This window comes from Ceratotherium simum, chromosome 34 (genome assembly GCF_057802395.1).
Source record: "Ceratotherium simum simum isolate JZ-2026a chromosome 34, ASM5780239v1, whole genome shotgun sequence".
NCBI lineage: Eukaryota > Metazoa > Chordata > Mammalia > Perissodactyla > Rhinocerotidae > Ceratotherium > Ceratotherium simum.
The window spans coordinates 13,427,613-13,447,405 of record NC_141933.1 but is presented as its reverse complement, the minus strand read 5'-3'; the positions used below and the strand labels follow the sequence as shown (position 1 = coordinate 13,447,405).

Here is a 19,793-nt window from a genome sequence, read left to right as displayed (position 1 = left end):
TTTGATACAAATTTTCATATCCTTCTCTAAAAAGTTTGTACCGGTGTTGACTCTTTTCAGGAAAGATTAGAATTATGATTGTCTTTGAAAGCTTACATTTTTCTTTCAAAGATCATATTTAATACATAAAATATATATAGAGTGGGGTTATAGATGTATATCTACATTAATATATAAAATATACTATATATTAAATTTTACATTATATATTAAATATAAGTTATATGTTAAATATGTATTTATATATATAAATTATATAAAAATATACACTTTAAACTTGATTTTGAGCAGCACAAACAAAGTTATGCATCACATAACGACGGGGATACTTTCTGAGAAATGTGTCATTAGGCAATTCTGTCGTTGTGCAAACATCACGGAGTGTACTTACACAGACCTAGATGGTGTAGCCTACTACACACCTAGGTTGTATGGTACTAATCTTAAGGGACCATCGTCCTGTGTGTGGTCTGTAGTTGACCAAAATGGCATTATGCGGCGCATGACTATATTGGAAATGGAAGGGGAGAGTTATGACATAAAATCATTTACCTAGTTCTGCCCTATCTGGGAGTCTCCCATGAAATAATTTTGGCCATTTCGTGTGTGTATGTATATAGGTATGTATGTTTACACTAAGTGATTTGAAAAGGAGTACTTGGTATAAGAAACATAAATAGGAGTTTTTAAAATATATCATTTCATTTGTAGAACTAAAAGAGTGTGTTGGTTAATTAATCAAGTAGATCAGAATAATCTCCAAAAATATCACTGGGCTCTCCCTTCTCCCCTCACCCTAGGTTTAAACGATGACTGTTAGTCATTGCCTTGAGAAGCTGAACTTTTTTTTTTTTGGTGAGAAAGATTGGCCCTGAGCTAACATCTGTTGCCAGTCTTCCTCTTTTTGCTTAAGGAAGATTGTCCCTGAGCTAACATCTGTGCCCATCTTCCTCTATTTTGTATATGGGACGCCTCCACAGCATGGCTTGATGAGTGGTGTTAGGTCCATGCCTGGGATCTGAACCTGCGAACCCTGGGCCGCTGAAGCGGAGCACCTGAACTTAACCACTATGCCACCGGGCCGGTCTCTGGGCTTTTTTAAAATGGGTCACAGATGTTGAGACTCCAGGGAAATTTGCATCATTTATTCCACATAGCGGTTTCCATGTTTTTACCAGGAATATGGTAGCATCGTAGATATCCACTTTTTTGCATAGATTTGAAATGAAGTGAAAAACATTCCAGCCATCCTTTGGAGATGTTTGCTAGAACCTGAACCCATCTCGTGGTTAGTACTGTGTGAAATTGGCTGTGATGTGCTCGTGGTCAAAGGGTATGTAGTCAGCAACTCCTGGAAACAAGCAGAGAATAAGATGAGGTGACCATGGTGCGTATAACCACCCCCAACTCCCGAAGGATCAGCCCACTGTTAGAGGAATGAAACGGGCAGCTTGAGTAGCATGGAAGGAGCATGGAATTGAGATGTAGGGAGTCCTGTTTCCAGGCTCTAGGTTGCCACGTGGAGCATGTCTTTGGGCAAGCCTCTTAAATTGTGTGAGCCTCTTTTCCCTCATCCATAAAATCGCACTAATAATATTTACCCTGAAGAATTCTTTTCAGGATTAGAAACGATGACTGCCAGGTGCCTAATACAGTACATGGCATATCATAAGTGTGCCATAAATGGTGGTTCTTATTAAAATGGATTTTTTAAAGCCAAATTTAGAGCATTCAAGGCAGGGATTCATGTTCAGTTTTGAAGATTTTGTAAGAAATAAGGAAGGTCAGTGGGTTGAGAATTCTTGTCTTTCAGGGCAGGGAAGATAGATGATGACAATATCGATGATTAGCTTTCTAGTAGCCAGGCATCAGAAAGAATGACAATTCCAGACCCCAATCTTTTTGGATCTCAGAGGCTTTTCCTTTCTCCAGAGAAGAAAAGTAATATCAGACACGAGAATAAGCCTGATTTAAGTTCCCAAGGCAATTCTTTAAATGAAGGCGGTAGGAGAGCTAATAATAATAATGATTAGCATTTTTGAACACATGCTGTGCAAAAGGCATTGTACTTACTCATTTTAAACACGTTATTTTTAATCCTCACAGTAACTCAAGAAGTGGTTATTACTATTTTCTTTTTATAGCTGTGGAAACTGTGGCTCAGAGAACATTCATTACCTACCTAAGGCAGCTAGGAAATAAGAGAATGGGCTTCTAACCAAGGTCTATGTGACTCCGAGATCTTTATTATATACTTGGCTGCAATTCCACAAATTCTGACTGGCCAGATTTTGTTATATGTATCATAGATTCTAAGAAAAACATCTCTCCTATTATAATCTTGGATAATGAAGCAACTTTACAAAGCCACAATCTTAGCTCTTCTGTGACTTCATTTGGCTTCACATCTCTCTGCACGGTGACAGTTAACATCAGGTTAACTAGGTAACATCATCCTTAGACAAAACCACACACCAGTGCTCTTTCAGTTGGAGGGTATTTTAGTATTTGTGCAAAAATTTTAAAGAATGTTAAGGTTTTGCCGAAGTCTGGGTTTTATTCTCCCACTTTCCCCACATAAACATGCATGCACAAACGTTCCTCTCTTTGGAAGTTTTTTAAAAACCACTAGAGCAAAAAGAAGGCGAATGAATTTTGAGTGAATGGAGGAAGGCACACTCGTGCTGGAGTTTGGATACCTGGGCTTGATTATTCGCTCCGTCATACACTAGATGCATGACTTGTACAAGTCCCTTTAATGTCTCTAAGACTTGGTTTTCTTTCTCTGCAAGAAGAGAGTCACTAAGGGCCGGCCCGTGGCTTAGCGGTTAAGTGCGCATGCTCCGCTACTGGTGGCCCGGGTGCGGATCCCGGGCGCACACCGACGCGCCACTTCTCCGGCCATGCTGAGGCCGTGTCCCACATACAGCAACTAGAAGGATGTGCAACTATGACATGCAACTATCTACTGGGGCTTTGGGGAAGAAAAAAAGGAGGATTGGCAATAGATGTTAGCTCAGAGCTGGTCTTCCTCAGCAAAAACAGGAGGATTAGCACGGATGTTAGCTCAGCGCTGATGTCCCTTACAAAAAAAAAAAAAAAAAAAAAAAAAAGAAGAGAGTCACTAATACCTACAGAGTTGATGTGAGCATGAAATAAGATAACACCACCACACAAAGAACTGTTCCTCCTCCCCCTCGTATTTGTTCCTCACTGGCTAGGAATTCACTGTGCTTTTGTTTTACACACATGTGTTTAATTTTAAATCGCAAAGTAGCTATCAGATCACATACTACTTTTCCTGTCTTTTTGTCTCTCTCACATTATCTGCTTTTTCAGCTCTTATTGCTTTAAGTAGGTCAATCCATTTTTCTTGTGTACTAGATATTTTCCCACTGGATCAAGAATGGGGTTAGGATTCTTGATTTTTTAAAAAGCTATTTTAGGTAGCCACTCATCCGTTCCATCATCTATCTATCTGTCTGTCTGTCTGTCTATCTATCTATCTATCTATCTTCCTTCCTTCCTCCCTCTCTCCCTCCCTTCCACCCTTCCTTCCTTTTTTCCTTCCTTCCATCATCTATCTATCCATCATCTATTGTCTATCTATCTATCATCTATGTATGTATGTATGTATGTATCTATATCATCTATCTACCCATCATCTATCATCTTTCTATCTAATCACTGTACATGTATTATAATATATATGCATATATATATACATGTACTCACTGTATATACACATACAATCTCACAATTATTTATTGATTAAATGAATGAATGAATTAAATAAGGAAATGAAAGAATGTCTCCTTCAAACTATGGAAGAAATGCCCAGATTCCTTTTCTTCTCTCACCTTCATTCAAAGGAGTATCGCCACTAAGGAATTGCCAGTATGTCTTGTGATTAACATTTTCAGCGATATTGTTGATAGATGAGACCATAGGGCCCCAAGATGTCATTGTGGTTTCAAATCTGTAGGAATAAAATCATATATGATTAACATCTCCCTTTAGGTCAGGCAATAAGGGGTAAAGATGTGGAGACAGAGATGTTCTGTCTACTTCAGAGATCAGATAAATTCACGCTCAAAAGAGAAAATGCAGGGGCCGCCTGGTGGCGCAGCGATTAAGTGCACGCACTCTGCTGCGGCAGCCTGGGTTTCGCAGGTTCGGATCCCGGGTGTGCACCGACGAATTGCTTGTTAATATATATATTAACGTCCCATATAGAGTGGAGGAAGATGGGCACGGATGTTAGCCCAGGGCCAGTCTTCCTCAAGAAAAAAAGGGAGGATTGGCATTGGATGTTAGCTCAGGGCTAGTCCTCCTCACAAGAAAAAAAAAAAAAAAGAGAAAATGCAAATAACGAACGAATGTGAAAATGTTTCGCTTGGAATTAAATGAAATCAAAATGAATGGAGTTTTTAAAAAAATCTTTCAATAAGCAAATTTTAAAAAATGTAAATGCCCAACAATGGGTGAATAATTATGTGAGTGATGGAATGAATATCCAAGATTGAATATTTGCAGTTATGAAAATTGTATTTTTCAACGGTTTTAAGTGACATGGGAAAATGCTTGTGCAATAATGTTAAGTGAAAATGTGGGTTACAATTTTACATGAAATATCTGTCTATGCCATGTTTATGATGGATCACAACTATATGTAATACACAGAAAAAAACACCTAAAAATATAAAAAATATCAATAGTGATTTTATTGTGGATGGACTGTAGATGCTTTGTTTTCTTCTTTATGCTTTTTTCCCTCAAAATGTCAACTATGCGTATTTATTATATTTACGGTCAGCAAAAGAAAAATCAGGCAAAACTAAAGCTAAGCTCAAAGAAGAAGTAAGGTATATTCAGAGGGTTGTTTGAAAATTAAGTATTCTTGAAATGACTTTTATCCTGATCCGTCTATGGAAGTTAGGGAAGTTATGGGGCTGGGCTGTGGGCAGCAGGCACAATGTATTTATCTGAATCCTGGGGAATAGATCCCACGTATCACTCAATTGTCAATTCCTTGGCCATTGTCAATCTTTCTCCTTGACATCTCTCTGTAGAATTTGGATCATGTCATCTTTCTTTTGAAAGTATCTCCTCTTTTTCTTTTCCATGACCTGGCATTTTCCCTCTACGCCTCCGGGTAGCTTAGTCTTCTACATATTTGTCTACTGCTTCCTCTTTTTGCAAACTAGAAACATTCCCCAAAGTTTAATTTTCCCCTCTGTGATTTATTTCTGGATTCCGCCCTGTCAGGAAAGGGCAGTGGGAAGAACATGAGCTTCAGAGTCAGTCAAATCTGGGTTCAGATCTCAACTCTGTTAGTTTCATGTTGAGATTTGAGGAATATTACTTAACCTCTTTGGGCCTAAGCGGTTCTATCTATAAAATGGGAATAATTAGATCTGTCTCATGGTGTTGTTGGGAGCATTCTCTCTGCCACATTCTGCGCAGTTCCTTAATTTGGATCATCACCTCTATCACATGACTATCCAATCTCTTTTGCCTGTTGTGACCTTTCTTTCTAGGACTACCTCTCGACCTCCAAAAGCTTCCTAATGTTTCTATTTTGAGCACCTGTAATTAAACATGTCTAAAGGAATTAAGTCTTTTTCTCTGAAAGACATTCTTTCTTCCTGACACTTCTATCATTAGTTTTGAAACTTCTTCCTCTTGACCCCCACATCTAGCACTCACAGAGCCTGTGGAGTTCTCCTTGGTGTGAGTCTGTTTATCCCAGATGAAGTCCTCATCATTTCACAGCTTCATTGCTGCTAGTTATGCCTTAGCTTTTCTCCTTATCTCCCATCCTCAAACCCAGTTAACATTTTTACAACATGACTTTTCTTACTCAAAAACTTGCAATGCTTCTCTGCAATATGAAGTCTGATCTCCTTAGCCTGGTATTTCACACTTTTTACAATATCACCCAACCTATCCTTCCAGACATCACTCACTTAATTCAGTCCTGTATTTTCTTCTCTAATCAAGCTGGCCTACTCATTGAGCGTGAATTCCTTGCTCATTCCTGTCTTGAATGTTTTCTTCTAGCCATTCCCTCTTCCTGGAATACCATCCTCCCATATATTCCTATTTAGTACCTATTCTTTGAATGTGGTCCAAAGCCACGAGCCTTCCTTGGCTATTCTAATGCACAATGGACTCTGTCTCCTTTGAATTCCTGTTTTTAAAACTCCATCATATATTGACTTGTATGAGTTAATTTTTCATGAGAGCCTTGCCTAGTTACTAGGTTGCAGTCCCCTCAAGGGGCTATTAAATAAAGATCTGTTAAATTATCAGAAGGAAAAAACAGTAAGAAAATGAAGGAAGGAGAGAGAGAGAATGGGAATTCTGGTTAGGCCTCGGGAGAATGGCGAATGTTACCCATAACACTCACTTGAACATGGAATTTTTGCGCTGTGCTTCCTCTAGGACAACAAGGAGCACTGATCCGCTTTTCACACTAACGTCGATGGTCACATTGAAGAGCAGGTCCACCCCCCTCAGCTGGTTATTTATGGTGTATGTGACAGTGATGTTGGATGCTGAGGTGGGAGCAGGGCTTGGCTCATTGGGTAGAGTTGGTTGCTCCTCATGATCTGTGAAGAGCAAAGAGGCCAAATTTGTTAAAAATTGTGGGGTTTGTATTATAGGTACAAAAATCTCTGTTATTGTCAACTCATCCCAGAAAACATTTCAAGAAAGGGCAATGAGTCTGTGACTTTTGTGGATTGTTCTGAGGAGGTGGTGTGATCTATGAAGCTCTCATTTCCATTCTAGAGAATTGATTGTAGCTGAAGAACTGAAAGTTAGTTTTACAACGAACATTTATTTTGTGAGAAGAATTTGTAACCTAACGGGAGGATTGCGAGCCCTAAGTCATCTATTTTACATGGTACTCACTGTTCAGTTGTGGTTTTGTGTTAACTCTAAAGATCTGGAAGCAAAAGTGGTAAGTTTCAGACCATTTAACAAAATACCTGGGAAGGACTCCAAGCCACCTTGTTAATTGGGAAATCACTGGGAAGCAGCCCAACGAGTTGGGTGAATGTGGCTCTTTGGTATGATTGGGATCAGGTTGCTTGACTGCGGTCTCTATAGATTCTGCACTGTGACAGACAGGGAGCTTATTAATCTCTGCTTATCTTAGGAAGTCCATGCAACATAAGATGAATAATACTTTATGTTAGCATTTGATTAGAAAGAAGATTGGAAGAATCTATACCAAAGACTAGTTATCTCTGGAGTGATAAAATTTTTATGCAGGACTCCCACTTTCTAAATGCATATTTATGCAATGTTTGAATTTTCAGTATCTGTGTATTATATCTGTAATTGGATAAAATAAAGATATTGCAAATAAAAAGGTAGCATGCCAGGATTCCATGCCATCCCTTTGGTATTTAGATCTCCAGGGCTTGGCTGAAAGGTCAACTCTGTGCTTTTCCTAAGCTTCCAGACAAAGTCAACGATTGGTCACACTTTCTTTGCTTTTTTACTGTATGTGGCTTCTATTTCTATTTAATACTTATTTTGTTCTTCCAAATATTATAGTTTTTGTCTACATATCTGTCTCCTGACTTTGTAAAGAGCAGATATGATAAGATACTGTGTAATGTTTGGTACATTTATCACATGAGTGAATGAAGTTATGTGTTATTTGATGGTTAGGACCATGGACCTGCCCTTTCCATCAGCATCCCACAAAATGCTTGCCCTATAGTAGGTGCTCAGTAAGTGTGTCCTGAATGAACTGGACATGGGAGCTGAATTCTGAGGGCAGGATGGCATGGCTGTGTGGGGATTGGAAGTCAGATGTGGTTCTGCCTACACAGGAGTAATGGACATAACAAGCCCTGTACACCACTTAAAATTGATCCATGTATCATTCCTGGCATAAGTTGCTACTTTATGACATAAGGAGAGGCAGATGTTAAGAATTCTTACCAGAGCTGCAAGACAGATAGGGCACATCCAGGTATGTCTTGTCTTTCAGGGAAGGGAGGATTTGGGCAATGGACATAGGGTTTTGGAATTTCCCCTGCTCAATCTCGTTAAGTATTGTATCCACGGTTTCTTGGCAGTTCCACTCTGTGGTAGGTTGCTCAGGTGTTACAGAGAGAGCCTGGGACAGGAAGAGAGAAAAAGAGAGAGAAAGAAACAGACAGACAGACAGACAGACACACACACACACACACACATACACACACACAGAGAGAATGATTAGGCGTAGCTGAGAGTTGGCCTTTATAAGCCTTGTAAGGGATAGACTTGATCATTAATCTTTTTGATGACCCCAAGTCCAAAACTGAAGCTGCACGAGGTTTGGGATGACATTTGTCTTGTTCACTCCTGCATCCCCAGCACTTAGCTCAGTGTCTGTCACATGGTAGTCACCCAACAAATATGTGTACAACTCAGATTCAGGGAACACTATTAGGGCTGCTGTATTTCAACAATTCTTGGCTGTAGAACGAGGGTGAGAGCTGGGCAAAACAAACTCTAGGAAGAGCTTTAGTCTAGGACAACCTGGCCATCTAACCATAGTCGACCTCTTGTTTTTGGTTGTCCTGCACACCCTTTGGTGGACTCCTCCCACACTTTGTGATTGTGTCAAGACGGTCAGTCAGAGGTTCCACACCCTGGCCACTGGGACGCACTCATGGCCAGGGCTGGGTAATCATTGAGTGCCATCTTTTGACAGTGATTGGTGTGCATATGCACTAAACAGAGTCCTTCTCTGATACAGACATTGGGAAAGAGAAGCATTTTTTTTTTTTCTTGCTAGGGTTATTCAGCTGGGACCATGTAAGTAAGCATTGAGCTGCTAGTGACCATCTTCCTCAGCCACTTTGAAGAAGCCATGAGAAAAACCAGAGCTGAGAGATGAAAAAAGAGTAGCCCTTGATATTCTGATTTGAGCTCTTTATTATGAGTAATCCTGAAATCACCTAATCCAGCCCTGGATCCCCAAGTTTATGTGAAATAGTAAATCTCCATTTTTTTCTTAAGCAAAAATTATTTGGGTTTCTATTATTTGCAAAATGAGTCTTGATTACTACAAGCAATTCTCTCTAATTTGCTTAGTTTTATATCTCATGGGTAAGGTAAAATAGAAATCATGATTCCTGTCTACCTTTGGGGGAATCATTTGAGGTTCAGATGGGATGATATGCAAAAGCATTTAGTAATGTGTGATGGGTAAGCTGTCATTACCACCTCCCTCTCTTTAGGGTTGTGCTGGTCACGGCCACCAGAGCATGTTAATGGGCTGGGATTGCTGATGACTGATTCACCTGAAGCTTGGGATGGGAAATGGGAGAAGGGAGAGGGGAGTCAGAAATGGCTCTGTGAGCTAGAGGCAGTAGTTTGATCAACTGGACAGTTTTGCTAGACATGACCAACCATCACTGTTAAGCTCGGCAACCATGAAGCGTGGCTCTTGCCAGAGGCCACTTTACAGGGCAGTCTGGTTTAAGGGGCATCAGGTAGGTACTCCTCTGCGACCATATCTTGTCCACTTGCCATAGTCACCTCCCAAATCCCACTAAGCGAAATATATCCCCTTGGGATAAAACATTACCAGTGCCAACACTCTAGAGAGGAATAACACATTCAGCTGTGAGAAGTCATTAACAACTTTGCATAAAGAAGTTTATCAGATCCCTCTCCAAGTTAAGTTCCTATCAGAGGAAACTTGCAAGCATTGGAATAGCGATGGAAGAAAGAGGAGAAATTCCAGGACAGAGGAAATGCCTCATGAGTGCCTTTGAGAAGTCATGTGCTTGGCTTTCGCCCCTGAAGGGCACTGACCTCCTAGAAGAGGGTAAGTGAAGGCTGAAAAGGAAGCTGAATGTCAACACTCCTCTGCTGGGAGAGACCACGAACAATTACTGAACGCCACATTGTGCCTGTGATTTTTGTATACCTTTGTAATCTTTTTATGACAGGGAAACATAAATTCAGGGGAATTCAGTATTTGCCTAAGGTGGTGGAAGGTCCAGGATTCACACCCAAGTTGTTACAGCTCTAGAGGGTTTGCTTTTCCACACCAGAACATTTTAGATTAGATAAAGGTTATATATTAGACATCTGGTGATTTCAGACTTCCGGCTGCCTGGGTAAACTCTGGACATGAACCCTAAGAAGGGCAGGGAGAGGTTATGTATCCTAACTGATAAGAAATCCGTGTGGCCTATGATATCTGGATACGGGTGAGGTCCTGCCTTTTCATAAGAAAAGCTTGAATTCCCAGGAACAGCCCATCAGAGTGTACCCTGCAGGTGATAAAATCCCAAACGGAAATCACAAACCAAATTAGCAAAATGAAACACTTCTCTGTCTGGTGCTGAGGTGAACAAGGTTATTTTAAGTAAGTTGTAAATAAACCCCATCCTATATTCCTTCCAGACTGCCTTTGTGCCTCCACAAAGCTTTCTAGACCTGAGCCTTGGGAGTGCTCTTGTATGATTCAGCCATAGAAAAAAACAGCATTTTGTTCTATGGCAATATTTCATTGACCACGATATGACATACAAACTGAAGTTGTCCTCATTCATTGCTCCAATGGCACATTGGAGTGGGGATTTTGTATTTATTCTTAAATTAAAATGAACTAATTTCTAGTCTGTTTATGCCCTTTGCAATTTTTTAAATTTTAATTTTTAAATTATTTTTATTGAGATATAATTGACATATAACATTATATTAGTTTCAGATGTATAATGTAATGATTCAATATTTGTATATATTGTGAAATGATCACCACAGTAAGTCTAGTTAATATCCATCAGCACACATAGTTACACATTTTTTTTCTTGTGATGAGAACTTTCAAGATTTACTCTCTTAGCAACTTACAAATATACAATACAGTATTATTAACTCTAGTCACCATGCTGTACGTTACATTGCTATTGGTTCTTTTTTTGGTGAAGAAGATTGGCCCTGAGCTAACATCCACTGCCAATCTTTCCTCAAGCAAAAAGAGGAAGATTGGCAGCGGATGTTAGCTGACATCTAACTGATGACGAGCTAGATGACATCTGAGCTCATCATCTGAGCTAAATCTGTGCCACTCTTCCTCTATTTTGTATCTGGGACGCTGCCACAGCATGGCTTGATGAGCCATGTGTAGCTCCACAATGGGGATCTGACCCGGCTAACCCCGGGCCGCTGAAGCCGAGGGTGCAAACTTAACCACTAGACCACTGTGCTGGCCCCACATTTCTAATTTTTGATGTGTGGAATATCAGTGACAGGCTCCATATCCTTTCCCCTCAAGAAAGGATTTCTTTCTAATGCTAGTCCATAGCTATATTAGATTTACAGTTGGCATTGCATAGGGCTGGCCTTGTAACTCCATGATTCTCTGTTTCCTGGGCTTGCTGAGTTGCATAGGTCATGATATAGTTTTTCTTTTTTTTTTTTTGTGAGGAGGACTAGCCCTGAGCTAACGTCTGATGCCAATCCTCCCTTTTTTTTTCTTGAGGAAGATTGGCCCTGAGCTAACATCCGTGCCCATCTTCCTCTACTTTATATGGGATGCCGCCACAGCATGGCTTAACAAGAGGTGCGTCGGTGCGCACCCAGGATCCAAACCTGTGAACCCCGAGCCGCCGCAGCAGAGCGTGCGCACTTAACCGCTTGCTCCACCTGGCCGGCCCCAATATAGTTTTTCTATTAATCTTATAGGGCATTTTGAGACTTTGGAGCACACATTTCTTAGTTTGGACTAAAGGATTTGGTCACAGATGACTAATTTCTGATTCTAGTTGGTTCTCTCTCCCCACTTTCACTGGTGCATCTTCCATGGGAATATCTGCCCTAATCAACCCTAATTAATGAGGGGAGGTTATATTTGGAATGATATGAAGCAGCATCTTATGGAATCCAAGCCTGAGAATCTATACTAGTGAAACACAGGACTGAGTATATTCTTGGCGACCAGAGCACACTTAGCTCTGCCATTTATTAGGGCTCTTTGTGAGGTTGAAATGAGGTTGAGATTGTAAAAGAGCTTGACAAAGATTAGATGTCCAGTCAGCTTTAGACTATTTTCATGAATCATTTTGATACAAGCCCACCTTTTGTGGATCAAGATAGAGAGCTGAAAAAAGAAAACTTGATTGGCAAGATAGAATCAGAAAATTCAATATTTTCTTGAGAACCTACTTTAATATCCTTATTTGTTATAGTCAAACTTTCAATAGTCTATAGTTATTATGAAAAAACTGATCAGTATTAATAATAAACCAATCAATTTCTTGAATTTATTTGTTCTTTTTTTCCAAAGGAAGCGAAAAGACTTCATGTATATTTGTTTTTACACTTTACCAATGACATAGGGAGGAATTAACACTTGCATTTTACCAGTAGAGAAACTGAGGCATAGGCATCACAAGGAATCTACCTCAAATCCCACTAGCTGGTCTTTCCCAGAGATATTAGCAGAAGCCTGGGCTCTTGATCCTACAATTCAGGCTTATTGGCATGGACCTAATGAAGATCATCAATGATATGTTACCTGCATAGCAAGGCCAGTACTGTAGATGCTTCCAATGATGCCATCATCTTTGATTCTTGTGCTGATATTCTCCACAATATTCTTCAGTACCTGAACAAACAGGGCTTTGTAACCTTCCTCTGAACCTACAGGGATCTTGTTGTACATGCAGGTCAGAGCCAAGGTTGCCACTGCTCCCGTGTCTGTGAATCGCAGTGGGGGAGAGGGGATAAGACAACCACCACCACAACCATACAAACAACTAACATTTATTATGTGCTTCCTGTGTTCCAGGTACATTATCTCCTTTACTCTTCAGAACAATCTGTGAAATAGAACCTATAATTATCTCCGTTTAAGGGATGAGAAAATGGAGACTCTGAGAGGTTAAGCAACTGCCCAAGGCCACACAGCTAGAAAGTAGCAGTGCCAGGACTGAATTCAGATCTGTACGACTCCACAACTCACGCTTTTAATTAATGTAGACTGGCAGTATATTCAATCCCACTTCTCTTGTCCCCATGTTTATCTCAAAATGTCACCAGTTCTTGAAGGCCCAGCCATCACCACCTCTCAGTGAAGCCTTGTCTGGTCATCCCAGCACAACAGGTGTAGCCTCTTTTCTGAATTCCTTAACATTTCTTGTTTGTACCTGTTTTGCATTCTCGACACTCGCTGCTGTGTTTTGTTGTTACTGTGCTCTGTGAGCTCTTGGATGGTGGGAACTTTGCATCCCTCACAGCACCTAGCACAGGGGCTTTTTCATTATTTGTGTGAGGAAAAATGTGTGGACTGAATGTGCAAGCTCTGGCACGACAAGACCAGAACAAATGAAAGACTTGCCAGATGGCATCTTCTCTTTCATTGATCTTTCCCTCCCCACCTTAATCTCCACCTGAAAGTTGCATAACCTTATTAAGGGTGACAGTGTTGTTGAAACCAATGTTGGCAAAGAAGTCCAAATTTCCTAAACTGGCAGAGATACCCCAGCAATGCATGGGGTCCCAGGTGGGAAATGGAGCTCAGTCTGTTCTTTACACACAAGGAGGGTACTAGAGTACATATCTACCTGCTTGTTGGTCTGATAGAGCCTGAAATGAGAGAGATTGCTGATAAGGCACGTATAAGGGGGTGAAAACCTGAGATAATGCTACTATTGCTTAGAGAGTGGCAGAAGAGAAAAGATGAGCATGAACGAGGGACACAATAATGGTCCTCACAGAGGGCATTAAACAGAGAAGGGATCATTATGAACAGAAGGGTGGACAGAAGAAGGTTGTGGTATTGTAGAGGAACAAGCTGCCATTCACAAGCAGCCATGTGCTTGCAGAATGAAGAAATAAGATAGTTCCCGTGTATCCTTAAAGGGGAGCATCATGGGTTTAGGGTTCAGAGAGTAGATGTTTAATAGAAACAGAATATTTGGATGTTATAAGGAGAAGCATTGAGAAGAATAGAGTGTGGAAGCATCAGTAGTGATTAAAGAGAAGGTTCAAAGTAAGGCTGAGTCTGGGCATTGATTTAATAATTTAACAATTTGCCTGGTAACAACTCCTGACTTAGGTGACATGTTTATTGCTCCCCGTGGAGATTCTGGAACTGCCAGACATTTCAAGTATTGTCCTGGTTTCTATGTTTTACTACCTTTCTTTCATTTATTCCTTAATTCACATGTCCAACAAATATTTGTTAAGGGTCTCCCATCTATAGACATTTTCCTGGTCCCCAGATCCTCCTTCATCTAAAGCTTCCCCTTCCTACTTTGTCCTCCAGCTCTACCTTTCAGTGCCCTTGATGTTCCCCACTCAGGACAGTGTTTGAAAGTGGTGACCTACTTACCCGTGTTGAACGGAGAGGTATTGGCCAGCAGGCTCTTGGCAAAGCGGGCCGCTATTGGTAAGGTCGCCTCAGGGTTCTTCTGGCACAGTGCCAAGATTGCCAGACTGGGCTCATAGAAGGTCAAAGCCTGGGCATTGGGGCCTTGGAAGGGGATAGAGGAACTTCATAAGACTAACATTCACCATAATGAGGACATTTGTGAAGAAAGAAAAGCCAAACTTTTGAAATAGAAATTCCTAGAAAACCTGTCCTAAAAAGAAAGATACCATATTGGTAAAAGGTAACGTCAACACTTCTCAGAATAAGAATGTCATCCGGCATGAGAATGGAATAAAAGGGACGATGCTGTCTTCAGGTGATGGCATAAGTCTGTGTCCCCAAGATAGTGGTCTTTTCTAGTTCATTTGTACGGGAAGTGAATATCTTTACTTGTGGGATTATCAGAGGGAACCTGAGTGGAGGTACATTGTGTGTTTTTCCTAACTTTCCACTCTCCCATCCTTTTCTTTCTAGGTTTAAAATTCTCAGGAAGGACCATTTGCCTCTCTCTCCCTTCCCTTTGGATAAGGTCTTACTTGAAGGTGCCCAGCTTTCCATTTGTTTCTGTAGAATTGATACTCTATCCCCAGAGTCTCGGCAGGAGGAGGTGAGGGCCATGATGGTGAGAGCGAGCTGACCAATGGTCATGTCTGTAGAGGAGACGACAAAATAGTTAAACAAACGCATTCTCAGGGAAGAGAGCGCCAGGGGCCAGGGCTGAGCTCTCTGCTTCTTTAAAGATCACTTTGATTTTTTTAAATAATGTGATTAGACAGTTTTTTGATCTGTCTGTCTTAAGAAAAGAAGTATGGAAAAATACCAAGGAATGTTTAATCTAGTGGCCTCTGTGTGACTTGATGACTCTGTCAAGAATCAAGAACACCCATACAAATTCATATATGAAAATTTAGAGTCGCAAAGAAATTTCAACTTTATTATCTATCTTGAGCTTCAAGGCAACTCCTGTGAGGTAGGCAGAACAGAGATTTTATTATTATTATCATTGTGATTATTACTATTAGTGTCATTGCTATTAGAATCACCTGCATCTTGCAGAAGGGGAAGTGAGGTTGAGCGGGATCAAGTGACCTGTTCAAGGTCACTGAGTTAATAAGTGGCAGAGCCAGGACTGGAAGCCCGCTCTTTTTACATCTCGTCTAGTGCTCTTTCTGCTTTACTGCTCTCCTCTGTGAATGCCCTGGATAAACACCTAGTTCTTTCCAGGTGGGTAGGGAAAGGTGCTTGCATGATTCAGGTACAATCACAGGTAGCATTGGGGTAGGGGGACATGGAATTGGGATCTGGGGTGGAGACTCAGGGAGCATGTGGAAGGGCTCTGACTTCTCACCGTCTGTGTCACTGTCCATGAGCTCGTACGTTAGCAGCTTCTGGGTCTCCAAGTTGTAGGCTCCGGCCAGGTTCATGGCAATCAAGATGCTGGGGTTTGGGAGGGATGAGTTGGTCACAGAGTTCTCCATAAGCACTTGTATACCGTTAACCAAGGGCTGCTCTGCGGAGGGAACAGCTGAGAAGAGAAAAGCCATTCACTAAACCCCAACCCTCATTCCCTCTTCGCAGAAACATGTTTCCTACATCTTGTAGAAGAAGACAAGATTAGCATAAAGAGAAATGGAGAAAACTTTGAGATTTTCTTTTGGGGCAATTAGTCCCTACATCTTCTCAAATAACCCTTATATTTAAGAAAGTAATTTCTCACTTAGTAACTCCAAGTAATATGGCTCACAGACATTTCATATTGTTTCTAGAACATTCCTAGAAATCACTGATTTCCTTGCATCCATTTTTTTTCTCACTCTTATGTGAAAAATATGAAAGATTTGGGATATGACCTATCCTCAGAGAGTACCCAACATTCTCATTAGTAGTGGTACCTTCAGAACAGCCACTGAGTGTCTCTCTTTGTTCCATCAACCATCATTCCTGCAAGAGTGTTTCAATCTCTCAATATAAAGTTCATAGACTTGCCTCTCAAAGAACTTATGCTATTAAGTCAGGAATGATGAACCACACACACTCACATCCTGACTCACCCATTTTGGAGTCTACAGTGATGGCTATTTTCAACCACTTTCTCACCAGCGGATCTCAGTGTCTGAGGTTTTTGCCTATCCCTGGGGTAACTGCTTCCCTGACCTCCTTGGAAAAAACACCATACTCACAGCATGAGCTCTGGGTCTGAGTGCTGGTCCCAGCCATAGCCCAGAGAAGGTTCAGGAGGTGGAGGGCAAACCAGGCCATCCTACTCCTTCCTGTCCTGTCCACGTCTCCTGTCCACAAATCACAGTGTTTGCAAGTGGAATATTTCTCTACTTTCTCTTTATATATGCTTCTCTTTGTAAAACTGTCTTCGCTCCTCCCCGCTCCACCAGCCACTCTTAAAAACATGTGCTGACCTTGCTCTCCCTGATAGAACTGGTTTCCATTTGCTTATCTAAGTTTACCTACTATAGACCCTCCAAGGTGTCTGAAGGTGACTTCTAGGCAGCACGGTCCTATGAGACACCCAGCACGGGCTGGGTATGCAATGGAGACAAGGATAACAACGTGCCCTTTACCAATATCCTGGGTTGTTACATTTGGAGGTTAGCTAACATACGAGTATAAACAAGACTTCCTCCTGGGCCTTTTTACATCCGGTGAGACAACCTCCTGGCGTTTTATCAGCGACCACTTCATCAAGGTTTGGGCGATTCCTAAGGCACCACCTCCCTTTAAGGCATACCCTTTTAGGCTCTCAGGTGAGGCTCTGCTAGGTGAAGTCTGGCTTTCTGCAATTAATTGAGTTGACGTGACTGGGTTCCAGTGTAGGCTCTTTGAAGGTGTTTGGCTTTAGGCAAGGAATGGACCACAGTTTCCCAGAAACTGTTTTGTTTGATTTTTCTTTCCTGATCTGGGGCTGAAATTAGTCTCAAACACCTAGGCTTTCAGATATTATCTTTTAAAGTAAGTAATTATAAAATGAGGGATCAATGACTCATGTTAAGTGTTGAGTATATATATATATTTTTCAGAAATGTAGCTATATTGTAAAGCAAAATATACCTCCCTCTAACAGAGAACTGGAAATGATACCTTGATTTTATGAAGGAGGGGGCTAATGTTTTTCTAACTACTGGATTTTAAGCACCTCCTTTTAGGGGGACATTCTTCAGTGGCTCCCATCTTAGAATAAACTTCAAAGTCCTTTTAATGATCTACAAGGCCCTATAAGATCTGGCTTCTGGTTTCCTTTCTGGCATCACCTCCAACCAGTGTCTCCCTTGCTCGCTCTGCTCCAGCTGTGTAGAACTTCTTGTTCCTTAAACCCAATAGCCACCTTTGCACTTGCTGTCCCCTCTGCCCAGGACACTCTTCTCCCAAATATTCTCAAGGTGGCTCCCTCACTTCCTTCATGTCTCTGCTCAGAAGTCCGCTTTTAGAGAGGCCTCCCCAGGCCATCATACATAAGACAGCCTCACCCTCATTGACACCCACTGTGCCCCTTACCTACTGTAACTCCTCTCTTTCTGTCACGCTATATGTGTAGTTCGTTTATTGTCTGTCTCCCTCTCCACTAGAATGTCTGCTCCAAGGGGAGAGGGGCTTTGTCTATTTTATTTACTGTTCTATTCCTAGCACTTGAAACACTACCTAGCTCACAGTAGAAATCAAATAAATACTTTTTGGATAAGTGAATTAATAAACAAATATAAGACATGGGTTATAAAGCATTTTTTCCTTTCTTGGGGAATGTTGGTGGTTTTATGAGGTGAGAGCACATATTGGGGTGTGCTAGCCAGCTTCTAACATCATCCCATGTTCCCGCCTCTGGGTATTCATGTCCTTGAGTAATCTCCTTCTCCAGAATGTGGGTTGGCCTAGCTTCTAATGACTACAATACAGCAAAAGTGATGGGATAAGGTAACAAAAGACCAACTTCCCTCTTGCTTGCAGTCTCTCTCTGGCTCTTCTCGATTCTTGCTCTGATAAAGCCAGCTGCCGTGTTGTGAGCTGCCTTATGGAGAAGCCCATGTGGGGATGAACTGAGAGCAGCCTCCAGCCAATAGCCAGGGAGGGGGAATCCTGCCAACAACCACGTGAATGGGCATGAAAGCAGGTCCTTCCCCAGTTGAGCTTTGAGATGAAGGCAGCCCCAGTCAACATCTTGATTGATGCCTTGTGACAGACCCTGATCTAGAGGACCCAGTTAAACCATCCCTGGATTCCTGACCCACAGAAACTGTGAGATAATAAATGTTGTGTTAAGCCATTAAGTTTTAGGGTAACTTGTTATACAACAATGTATAACTAATACATGGCGTATGGTGGGAGACGAGACTAGAAAGATAATTTGGGTCTGCGTGGTGGAGGGCCCTGTATGCCATGTAAAGGAGTAGTAGGCAGAATAATGGCCCCCTAAGATGTCCACATCCTAATCCCTGAAACTTGTGAATATGTTAGGTTACATGGTAAAGGGAACAAAGTTGCACATGGAATTAAGGTTGCTAATAAACCTTAATTTTAAGATAGGAAGATTGTCTTGGATTATCTGGGTGGGACCAGTGTAATCGCAGAGGTCCTTATAAGTGGAAGAGGGAGGCAATAGATTGAGAGTCAGAGAAGGAGATGTGATGATGGAAGCAGAGGTCAGAATGATACAATTGCTGGCTTTGAAGATGGAGGAGGCCATGAGCGTATGAATGCAGGCATCCTCTAGAAGCTGGAAAAGGCAAGGAAATGGATTCTCCCCCAGAACCTCTACAAGGATCACAGTCCTTTCAACACCTTGATTTTAGCCAGTAAGACCTATTTTGGACTTCTAACCTCCAGAACTGTATGATAATAAATTTTCCTTAAGCCAGTAAATTTGTGGTAATTTGTTACAGCAGCGATAAGAATCTAATATAGGATTAGGAACTCAGCATGGCACTGACCTCAGTCCAGAGCCTGCTCATGACCATCCTGAGATGACCCACACCTTTGGTATGCCTGCTTTTTAAACATGCACTTCCTTATAAATTACCATTTACAGCCACGGTTGCTGCACGACTGATTATGACATAATTGTTTCAATTAGCAAATAACCCTCAGAACAGGAACCACAAATGCCATACATTACTTTATTAATATGTTTTGACAATTCTTAGCTGACTATTGACTGGGCTTATTTACTTGTTTACTTGCTTGTTTTTTTTTCTGTGCCTAATTTTCTGGTATCAAAGCACCCAGACTCTCTCTGGACATTTGTGTTGATTATTCTTTGCTATGGCAGCCGATGGAAGTTTCTCCCCTCAAATTCAGTCTTGGTTCTGGAATAGTCTCAAGCCTTAGGAGCTTCTCATAAGGCAAGTGTGTCCAGAGCTGGGTTTCACTGGCCAGTGTTAGTGGAATGCTA

At 41.3% G+C, this 19,793-nt stretch overlaps 1 protein-coding gene across 1 annotated transcript; it reads right to left on the bottom strand.

Moving 5' to 3' along the window:
• Nucleotides 1–1,289: 1,289 nt before the first annotated feature.
• Nucleotides 1,290–16,675, bottom strand: CBLIF (cobalamin binding intrinsic factor). The gene is made up of 9 exons (XM_004437426.3): nt 16,579–16,675; nt 15,747–15,923; nt 14,935–15,048; nt 14,360–14,500; nt 12,542–12,723; nt 7,963–8,140; nt 6,413–6,614; nt 3,861–3,979; nt 1,290–1,351 (listed from the first exon to the last, which is right to left on the bottom strand). The coding sequence occupies exons 1-9, from the start codon at nt 16,655–16,657 to the stop codon at nt 1,290–1,292; spliced, it is 1,254 nt and encodes a 417-aa protein (XP_004437483.1). The 5' UTR covers nt 16,658–16,675.
• Nucleotides 16,676–19,793: the final 3,118 nt, after the last annotated feature.

What these genes read in the sequence shown, in the direction of transcription:
- CBLIF (XM_004437426.3), bottom strand. Translation starts at nt 16,657, where the DNA reads ATGGCCTGGTTTGCCCTCCACCTCCTGAACCTTCTCTGGGCTATGGCT. An exon ending in TCAGACCCAGAGCTCATGCT is followed by an intron (nt 15,924 to 16,578) that starts GTGAGTATGGTG and finishes TTCTCTTCTCAG; the next exon opens with CTGTTCCCTCCGCAGAGCAG. An exon ending in TACCTCTCCGTTCAACACGG is followed by an intron (nt 12,724 to 14,359) that starts GTAAGTAGGTCA and finishes TGCGATTCACAG; the next exon opens with ACACGGGAGCAGTGGCAACC.